This window comes from Oncorhynchus nerka, linkage group LG16, assembly GCF_034236695.1.
Source record: "Oncorhynchus nerka isolate Pitt River linkage group LG16, Oner_Uvic_2.0, whole genome shotgun sequence".
In the NCBI taxonomy this organism is placed as follows: domain Eukaryota; kingdom Metazoa; phylum Chordata; class Actinopteri; order Salmoniformes; family Salmonidae; genus Oncorhynchus; species Oncorhynchus nerka.
Genome location: NC_088411.1, coordinates 16,000,256 through 16,011,366, shown reverse-complemented (window position 1 = coordinate 16,011,366; position 11,111 = coordinate 16,000,256). Strand labels below are relative to the sequence as shown.

General features: G+C 44.3%; 1 protein-coding gene across 1 annotated transcript; it reads right to left on the bottom strand.

Moving 5' to 3' along the window:
- Positions 1 to 3,400: 3,400 nt before the first annotated feature.
- Positions 3,401 to 10,587, bottom strand: LOC115144569 (E3 ubiquitin-protein ligase TRIM39-like). The gene is made up of 2 exons (XM_029685618.2): positions 10,483 to 10,587; positions 3,401 to 9,879 (listed from the first exon to the last, which is right to left on the bottom strand). Exon 2 carries the CDS (start codon positions 9,875 to 9,877, stop codon positions 8,270 to 8,272), a length of 1,608 nt encoding a protein of 535 aa, XP_029541478.1. The 5' UTR covers positions 9,878 to 9,879; positions 10,483 to 10,587; the 3' UTR covers positions 3,401 to 8,269.
- Between the last annotated feature and the right edge of the window lie 524 nt (positions 10,588 to 11,111).

The following is an 11,111-nucleotide window of genomic DNA, read 5'->3' as shown; positions in this document are numbered from 1 at the left end:
CGAGTAGTAAATGTAGGTATACAGGGCAAGAAGGAGCGAGGGACGGAGGGGAGAGAAAGAGAGAGGGGGAGAGGGAAGGGAGGGAAGATTGAGGAATATAAGGAGCTGCCAGGAAAGCAGCAGCGATGTGAAAAAGTGGATGCTCATTTATTCATTTCCTCATGATATTTTATTCATGTGTGATTTGAGTATGAACTGGGGATCGCTGCCTGACCCACTTCCACAGACCACTCACTGCTTTGACATGTGTGTCGTATCCTGCCATGCGGAAGCCTTGAGATGGCAGAAACGTATTCACACATTGAGCATTCCTCTTTCATCTTATCATGCAGATGAGGATGATCTGATATTACAATGGTAATCAGTGGATTTACTGGGACGAGATTGTCATTATAAATTGTGTACCGCACAGATCTGAAGCTGTGTGACGAAATGTATTATTATCCACAATGTAATACATGCCAAGAACATGTTGTGTTGTTACATGGTTAGGCCAACAGAGGGCAGTGTTGTTCCAGAGAGGAGTCATGGGTGTGTCTCAATAGTCTCCAGTGGCTTCCTTTACTCGTCTCCTCTGCTTTATCCAAAAACAAGGGTGAAATCCATAATGGATGGTTACTAGGAATTTGCGTTCATCTGTATAGTTGCTTCACATCAAGGTATATGAAAGTAAGAAGACAAGAACAGCAGAATAGACAAGAGGGGTCCATTTTAGACCTATGACACACATCCCTTTAGGCTATCCCACTGTTACAAGACAGTGGAATAGCGCCAAGTCTCCAGTGGAGCTGCATGTGGTTGTTGAGTTAGAGGACGAACTAGAGGTTCTGTGGTTCAGAGAGGTACATTATATGAGGTGATTTACAGTAGGACTGGAGGCGGCAATGCTAATTGGACCTAGACTTGGCGCTCCGGTACCGCTTGCTGTGCAGTAGCAGAGAGAACAGTCTATGATTAGGGTGGCTGAAGTCTTTGACAATTTTTAGGGCCTTCCTCTAACACCACCTGGTATAGGTGTCCTGGATGGCAGGAACCCAATGATGTACTGAGCCGTACGCACTACCCTCTGTAGTGCCTTGCGGTCGGAAGCCGAGCAGTCGCCATACCAGACAGTAATGCAACCGGTCAGGATGCTCTGGATGGTGCAGCTGTAAAACCTTTTGAGGATCTGAAAGATTTGACCCATGCCAAATCTTTTCAGTCTCTTAAGGAGGAATAGGTTTTGTCGTGCCCTCTTCACGACTGTCTTGGTGTGCTTGGTTTGTTGGTGATGTGGACACCAAGGAACTTGAAGCTCTCAACCTGCTCCACTACAGCCCCGTCGATGAGAATGGGGGCGTGCTCGGTCCTCCTTTTCCTGTAGTCCACGATCATCTCCTTTGTCTTGATCACATTGAGGGAGAGGTTGTTGTCCTTGCACCTCACGGTCAGGTCTCTGACCTCCTCCCTATAGGCTGTCTCATCATTGAGGGAGAGGTTGTTGTCCTTGCACCTCACGGCCAGGTCTCTGACCTCCTCCCTATAGGCTCTCTCATCATTGAGGGAGAGGTTGTTGTCCTTGCACCTCACGGTCAGGTCTCTGTGCTCCTCATTTACATTTAAGTCATTTAGCAGACGCTCTTATCCAGAGCGACTTACAAATTGGTGCATTCACCTTATGACATCCAGTGGAGCAGCCACTTTACAATAGTGCATCTAAATCTTTTAAGGGGGGGGGGGGGGTGAGAAGGCTCTCTCTATAGGCTCTCTCATCATTGAGGGAGAGGTTGTTGTCCTTGCACCTCACGGTCAGGTCTCTGTCCTCCTCCCTATAGGCTGTCTCATCATTGAGGGAGAGGTTGTTGTCCTTGCACCTCACGGTCAGGTCTCTGACCTCCTCCCTATAGGCTGTCTCATCATTGAGGGAGAGGTTGTTTTCCTTGCACCTCACGGTCAGGTCTCTGTCCTCCTCCCTATAGGCTGTCTCATCATTGTTGGTGATCAGGCCTACCACTGTTGTGTTATCAGCAAATGTAATGATGGTGTTGGAGTCATGCCTGGCCATACAGTCATGAGTGAACAGGGGTACATAGAGGTACAGAAAGGTACAGAGAGGTGTAGAGAGGTATAGAGGGGTACAGAGAGGTATAGAGGGGTACAGAGAGGTATAGGACTCCTTAATAGGAGGTGTTGTATCTGATACAGCAGCTCACCTGACATGCTTTGTTAATCACTCCCTTGGCTAAATTGATTTCAGCTACTCTACATAGAAAACTATTAGCAAGTCAGCCAAGTGAGAGACACACAGCAGGTCCATTTAGGTAGAGCCAGAGCAATGAGTGTACAAAACATTATGCACATTATGCTCTTTCCATAGCATAGGTGAATCCTGTTGAAAGCTAGGATCCCTTATTGATGTCACTTGTTAAATCCACTTCAATCAGTGTAGACGAAGGGGAGGAGAGAGGTTAAATAAGGATTTTTAAGCCTTGAGACAATTCAGACATGGATTGTGTGTGTGTGCCATTCAGGGGTTGAATGGGCAAGACAAAATATTGAAGTGCCTTTTAACGGGGTATGGTAGTAGGTGGCAGGCACACTGATTTGTGTCAAGAACTGCAAAGCTGCTGGGATTTTCACGCTCAACAGTTTCCTGTTTTTTTTCAAGAATGGTCCACTACCCAAAGGACATCCAGCCAACTTGACACAACTGTGACACCTTGTAGAGGCTATGCCCCAACAAATTGAGGATTTTGGTTGTGGTTGCAACTCCGTATTAGGAAGTTGTTCTTAAGGATTTGTACACTCAGTGTAGATTAACTAAATTTGTCAAGGCTAGTTAAGATTTAGAATGGGTTCGGTTGGTATCAACAGCTTCAATACAATAATGTCCTAGTTAGGCTAATGAGAGAGAGAGAGAGAGAGAGCAGGTTTCAACCATCTTGACTGACTGCTTACAAATTCCACAGCTATGGTGACTGAAAACGTACTGTTATATCATCCCACAGAATAACAGATTTCACTCACAACGCTTGTTCCTGTGTTAAGTTGACCCCTATGACCTATGAGAGCTGTTGATGGGTTGAGCTGACCTCAATGACCTATTTTATACTCTAGTGGATATAACTGAGAATTGGCTGTCTATTGCGCAGAAATATATATTTATAGGTATAATTATACTGTACTCTAAGTATAATTCTATACTTACAAATAGAGTATATCTAAATGTAAATGTAGAATAAATTCCTATTTGCCGGATGCTGCCTGGCTTCTAATCTGTATGATTGTCATAAGATGTTTTGTCTTAAACATTGTTCAGGGAGACACTGTGACATGAAACAACTATTAGTAATATCAGTGAGGACGATGATGTTGGGAGATGGATCCCTTCCCTGGAGAAAAACAAGCAGACACAAACAAGTAGCATATGTTCATTTTATTACTGTGAATATATCAAGAGCTCTTGTTCATAGGATTCAGTACTAAACAGCTTCCATCTGCAAGTTGTTGACCTATTTTATTATGCCACATGGTCTTGCTATTTCATAGGTGGAGATGGAGAAACTCACTTTAGATTTCTCTGTAATTATTATTTTATTATATAATATTTCATTAATAGCCCACCACCAACCCCCATGTTTGGGGGACTAAACTATTCTTTATTTTATTTTTTGCAAAGATTAAATATGTTTTACAAGGGTCTTTGAGGGTCTTTCTTTCCTTACAAATAACCATCCCAAGTGGGACCTTAAGGTTCATGGTCCCCCAGATTACTCTCCACACCTCCCACAGAACTTCCAACCCCTTCAACCCACTATCCATGGTCTGGTAGACAAAGAAAGCAAACCAACACCCTAACAACAAAACACACCCACACAGGAAAAAAAAACTATTACCCTAACAAACTACAAAAAGACATAAACAGAAAAAACATACAGAAAAACATCAATAATAAATACACTGCTCAAAAAAATAAAGGGAACACTTAAACAACACAATGTAACTCCAAGTCAATCACACTTCTGTGAAATCAAACTGTTCACTTAGGAAGCAACACTGATTGACAATAAATTTCACATGCTGTTGTGCAAATGGAATAGACAACAGGTTGGAAATTATAGGCAATTAGCAAGACACCCCCAATAAAGGAGTGGTTCTGCAGGTGGAGACCACAGACCACTTCTCAGTTCCTATGCTTCCTGGCTGATGTTTTGATCACTTTTGAATGCTGGCGGTGCTTTCACTCTAGTGGTAGCATGAGACGGAGTCTACAACCCACACAAGTGGCTCAGGTAGTGCAGCTCATCCAGGATGGCACATCAATGCCAGCTGTGGCAAGAAGGTTTGCTGTGTCTGTCAGCGTAGTGTCCAGAGCATGGAGGCGCTACCAGGAGACAGGCCAGTACATCAGGAGACGTGGAGGAGGCCGTAGGAGGGCAACAACCCAGCAGCAGGACCACTACCTCCGCCTTTGTGCAAGGAGGAGCAGGAGGAGCACTGCCAGTGCCCTGCAAAATGACCTCCAGCCAGCCACAAATGTGCATGTGTCTGCTCAAACGGTCAGAAACAGACTCGATGAGGTTTTTATGAGGGCCCAACGTCCACAGGTGGGGGTTGTGCTTACAGCCCAACACCGTGCAGGACGTTTGGCATTTGCCAGAGAACACCAAGATTGGCAAATTCACCACTGGCGCCCTGTGCTCTTCACAGATGAAAGCAGGTTCACACTGAGCACATGTGACAGACGTGACAGAGTCTGGAGACGCCGTGGAGAACGTTCTGCTGCCTACAACATCCCCCAGCATGACCGGTTTGGCGGTGGGTCAGTCATGGTGTGGGGTGGCATTTCTTTGGGGGGCCGCACAGCCCTCCATGTGCTCGCCAGAGGTAGCCTGACTGCCATTAGGTACCGAGATGAGATCCTCAGACCCCTTGTGAGACCATATGCTGATGCGGTTGGCCCTGGGTTCCTCCTAATGCAAGACAATGCTAGACCTCATGTGGCTGGAGTGTGTCAGCAGTTCCTGCAAGAGGAAGGCATTGATGCTATGGACTGGCCCGCCCGTTCCCCAGACCTGAATCCAATTGAGCACATCTGGGACATCACGTCGCGCTCCATCCACCAACGCCATGTTGCACCACAGACTGTCCAGGAGTTGGTGGATGCTTTAGTCCAGGTCTGGGAGGAGATCCCTCAGGAGACCATCCTCCACCTCATCAGGAGCATGCCCAGGCATTGTAGGGAGGTCATACAGGCACGTGGAGGCCACACACACTACTGAGCCTCATTTTGACTTGTTTTAAGGACATTACATCAAAGTTGGATGAGCTTGTAGTGTGGTTTTCCACTTTAATTTTGAGTGTGACTCCAAATCCAGACCTCCATGGGTTGATACATTTGATTTCCATTAATAATTGTTGTGTGATTTTGTTGTCAGCACATTCAACTATATAAAGAAAAAAGTATTTAATAAGAATATTTCATTCATTCAGATCTAGGATGTGTTATTTTAGTGTTCCCTTTATTTTTTTGAGCATTATCTCAACAGAAAAAACAACAAATAGAATTGCCATATGACTGGCCTTCAGGAATTTTTTAAACTTGCAACCTTTCCTTTGTCTATGATGCCTCTTGATGTATTATTTGGTCCCATGTGTCAATCCTTTTAGTTTATAAACTCAGCAAAAAAAGAAACGTCCCTTTTTCAGGACCCTGTCTTTCAAAGATATTTCGTAAAAATCCAAATAACTTCACAGATCTTCATTGTAAAGGGTTTAAACACTGTTTCCTTTTTTTGTTCAATGAACCATAAACAATTAATGAACATGCACCTGTGGAATGGTCATTAAGACACTAACAGCTTACAGACGGTAGGCAATTAAGGTCACAGTTATGAAAACTTAGGACATTAACGAGGCATTTCTACTGACTCTGAAAAACAACAAAACAAAGATGCCCAGGGTCCCTGCTCATCTGCGTGAACGTGCTATAGGCATGCTGCAAGGAGGCATGAGGACTGCAGATGTGGCCAGGGCAATAAATTGCAATGTCCGTACTGTGGGACGCCTAAAACAGCGCTACAGGGAGACAGGACGAACAGCTGACCGTCCTCGCAATGGCAGACCACGTGTAACAACACCTGCATAGGATCGGTACATCCGAACATCAAGCCTGCGGGACAGGTACAGGATGTCAACAACAATTGCCCGAGTTACACCAGGAATGCGCTATCCCTCTGTCAGCGCTCAGACTGTCCGCAATAGGCTGAGAGGGGCTGGACTGAGGTCCTCACCAGACATCACCGGCAACAACCTCGCCTATGGGCACAAACCCACCATCGCTGGACCAGACAGGACTGGCAAAACGTGCTCTTCGCTGACGAGTCACGGTTTTGTCTCAGGGGTGATGGTCAGATTCGAGAGGGGATGGTCAGATTCTCGTTTATCGTCGAAAGAATAAGCATTACACCGAGGCCTGCACTCTGGAGCGGGAGCGATTTGGAGTTGGAGGGTCCCTCATGGTCTGGGGTGGTGTGTCACAGCATCATCAGACTGAGCATGTTGTCATTGCAGGCAATCTCAACGCTGTGTGTTACAGGGAAGACATCCTCCTCCCTCATGTGGTGCCCTTCCTGCAGGCTCATGACCTGTTGGATCGGAGAGTGAGGCCTAGGGCCATTCCCCCCCAGAAATGTCCGGGAACTTGCAGGTGCCTTGGTGGAAGAGTGGGATAACATCTCACAGCAAGAACTGGCAAATCTGCTGCAGTCCATGAGGAGGAGATGCACTGCAGTACTTAATGCAGCTGGTGGCCACACCAGATACTGACTGTTTACTTTTGATTTCGACACCCCTCCGCCCTCGTTCAGGGACACATTATTCAATTTCTGTTAGTCACATGTCTGTGGAACTTGTTCAGTTTATGTCTCAGTTGTTGAATCTTGTTGTGTAAATATTTGTATGAACATATGTTAAGTTTGCTGAAAATAAACGCAGTTGACAGTGAGAGGACAGTGAGTTTCTTTTTTTGCTGAGTTTAGTAGTGTTTGACAGTTATTTTTGAAAGAATCCAATAGCATATTAGTTTTCAGAGTTTTAAAAATGAAAACCTTCCCACAGCAGAATCAAAACATTGTATAGAGTGTTGCATCTGTCCCTTAAGTCTCCCAATATCTCTGTTTGTGGCGAGATAACAAAATCATGTAAAACAGGGACTAACCCTTCTTGTACTCTTTTCCAAATATTAGCCACTATGTGATAACACCAGAAAATATGTAACAAATCCTCCACTTCTCTGTAAATTCAAATATTTCAATCATATCATGGGGAGATGTCCTCTGTGATTAAGATACTTGATTTTTGATGATTCAACGATTGAGTTGTCCTAGTCTGTCTTAGTCTTGAAGTTGATTTTGGAAGGTAGATTTCATGATTGGGACCTATAATTCAACCAGTTAAATCAACCAACTTCAACAATCACCCTCATGGTCCAGCATTCAATCCGATCACGGGTTGTTGACAATCTGTTGGCAATAAAGGCAACTTCCGATTGAGCCGACATACGCAGAGATACGCACACATACCAGATGTGATCTCTGAGAACGCGGGAACATTGCTTTTAAAAGCTGCAGGCAACACTTTATTTGGATAGTCCCAAGTAGATGGGACAACATTTAAACTAACTAACCACTAATCCCAACCCTAGCCCTAGCCCTAACTCTAACCTTAACCCTTATCCAAACCCTAACCCCAACCCTTATTCTAAACCTAACCTTAACAGTAACCTTAGCAAGCTGTTGCTTATCAACATATAGTTTGTTGATAGTATAACCATCTGTAGATCATCTGGTGGGACTATCCAAATAAAGTGTGACCAAGCCCTGATGTCAATACTCCACTGTTTGTAAACAATATATTTGTCAACAAACAATGCTCAGCTTCAAAATAAGTTGAATACTATAATTGCGATCTTATGAACTGTCAGTCAATCTATGAATTTGAGAGTGGTTACATTTCTCCAGGCCATCCCTCAGCTTTAGCAAACCGAGTGGCAGGGCTACTATTAGGCAGAAAAATGTATTACGGCTGGGATTCAATAAGATGGCTCTATTCGACAATGTGGCTTTTAAAGGCAATGTTACCGCGTTCATGGAGTTCGCATTCAAGGTAAAAACTACAGACGTGGAGTAGTCCATTGGGAAGGACCTTTAAATGTCAAGCGCACTATAGCGAGGTTACATATTGAATCCCAGCCTTAGTATTGTGCCCTGTCACTTTAGTGTGCCCTAATTCAGTCTGTATGACTGACAGGGGAGATGATCAATGCCGGATCGTTATTATCATAAAACCCACAGTCAAAGAATGGATAGAGTTTCTCAGTGAAGTTGCAGCCAGTGAAAGAGAAGATATGAGCTTTGGTCTCCACATTGTAGAATGACACCTGACCCTCCTCATAATCCACAAACACCCCCACCTTCTGGGGCGTCTCCAAGGTGAGGGTTACAGAAGGAGAGGTGTTGGCCTTATAGGTAATCCCATACCTTTTATATTTCTGTCCCATTGTCCAGAATCCACCCTCAGGGGTCAGTGGAAGCCCTGAATCTAACAAAACCTCTAAGGGTGTCCTCTCAATGGACCTATCAATGGACTCTCTGGCCACTCCTAACTCCCAGCAATTCCTCCCCTTCACCTGCACCTCATAGTAGAATCTCCCCGAGGAGAAGCCCTCCTTTCCCAGGATACATCGACTAACAAACCTCTTTGGGTTTTCAGGGCGATAGTTCCATGTCTGTCCAATACTCACTTGTTTCCCATCCGCAGACAGGCCGAGAAAGGGATTTGCTGTATCAGGGTCCAGAGTCACATCCACGGCATATTGCTGCACACTCTTCAGATTGTCAGGAATCTTCAGCTTGTCAGGAATCTTCAGCTTGTCAGGAAACTTCTCCATTGCTTTATTGCATTTTTCCATAAGCTCAGAAAATGCTTTCCTCGTCTTCTCCTCCATCTCCGACACAGAGCTCCTCAAAACTCTCATCACATTCATCAGCTCAGTGTGAATACTGATCTCAGACCAGTTCTTGGCATTTGGAGGGGTACATAGGGATAGGGAGCTTTGGAGGAGTTGAAGGTGATCCTCAGTGTGTGAGAGATGCTTCAGCTCAGTGCTTCTCCTCAGTAGCTCATTAATTTCCTGCTCCAGCTCTTTAATGAACCCTTCAGCCCGCGTCTCTGCTGCTTCCTGCTTCTCCTCAACCACCTCAATGAGCTCAGCCTGGCTTCTCTCAATGGAGCGCACCAGATCAGTGAAGACCTGCATGCTGTCTGTTATCTCTCTCTCTGCGTCTCTCTTGTTGAGCTCTACTAAGTGTTTGATCTCCCAACCCTTTTGCATTCGCTCCTGGATCATCTGCTGCACTTGTGCATCCATCTTCCCCAGCTGAGCCTTCCTCTCTCCACACTCTTCCTCTAGATGGACGATGTGGTGAGTCTTGTGGTCTGTCTCAGTACAGAACTGACAAACACACATCTGGTCAGTTCTACAAAACAGCTCAAGGAGTGTGTTGTGTTTCTTACACATGATTCTGTCCTCCAGGTTCTCCATGTAGAAGTCACAGACCCCTTTCCCAGCCCTGTGAAGAGATTCGTCTCTGACTCTCTTCCTCTTAAAATGATCTGCGACATCTCTGAGTGTCGTGTTGGTCTTTAGCTCTGGTCTTATGTAGAAATTATGCTTACACATTGGACACTGGCACAGGCTAGTGGTATCCCAGTATCCGCTGATACAGGCCTTGCAGAAGTTGTGTCCACATGGAATGGAGACTGGCTCAGTGAACACATCCCGACAGATGGAGCACTGGAACTGATCTTCAGACAGGAGACTGCTGGAGGACGCCATTTCTGTAACACAATACAAATGATAAGAATACTACCTGGAATGAGTCAGCATTATACAGTAATTCATTATCTGAATACTATGTATTGATTTTTGTAGTGATAACAATCTTGATTCACAGTTTCAACATTTTCCATACATTTTTATTTTATCCAGAGGAGGAAGAGTTAAGCAAAGATTGTTCTGTACTTTACATATCCATCTTTTTAATTTGAAAGTTTGGAGAAGTAGTGACTTATAAATGAATGCTAAACCATTATGGATAATGTGTTTGTAACGCTGTCCATATGTTAACAGAATTTTAACAGCACAGGTGAAAAAAACAGGAACTACAGAGAATATGTCTTGAATTCCACACAGTTAATACATCTCTCTCTCTCTTTCAATGGAGGCTGCTAAAGGGAGGACTGATCATAATAATGGCTGGAATGGGGTCATTGGAATGGTATCAACCACATGGAAACGGTGTGTTTGATATCATTCCATTGACCCCATTCCAGCCATTATTATAAACCATCCTCCCATCAGCAGCCTCCACTTCTCTCTCTCTCTCTCTCTCTCTCTCTCTCTCTCTCTCTCTCTCTCTCTCTCTCTCTCTCTCTACTCACCTGAGTGTTTATTCCTTGTTGAGTTGACGAAAAGTAGACTTTGTGTATCTGTTATTTTTTTGCAAAGAGTAGAAGAGAGCTTGTTACCATGTGTGATTTCCTTCTCCCAAGATAACTTTCATTTCAGCATAGTGACAAGCCCTGAACTCCTCCCTGCTTTGCCGCTCTTAAAGAGACACAGCTTCACTTTTACTCGGTTGTCTAAAGTCCAATCATCATCATCTCCACCCTCATCACCTTCCTCATCCTAATCAAAAACCTACAATGTTAAAATGAATTGCTTTGTGACCCCAAAACTGATGGCAACAGAGCTGCCACGAAAGCAAAGGAGACAAAACCTTAACTTTGCTAGAGTATGAAAACACATCATTCTTAGATGCTTTGAAACATGACACGGTGTTGTAAAACCCCTTCATCAGGTGTTGTGCAACACTTTTCCAGGGACTGGGATCAGTACCGGGATCAGTACCGGAAAATGTTGAAAACACTATTTTGGTGTTTCAAGTTCTAAGTGCAGAATTGTGCTGAACAAAAATATAAATGCAACATGCAACAAATTCAAACAATTTGACTGAGTTACAGTTCATATAAGGAAATCAGTCAATTTAAATAAATTCATGAGACCCTAA

Bases quoted from the DNA above. Each gene is read 5' to 3' on its own strand.
- LOC115144569 (XM_029685618.2), bottom strand. From the start codon at position 9,877: ATGGCGTCCTCCAGCAGTCTCCTGTCTGAAGATCAGTTCCAGTGCTCC.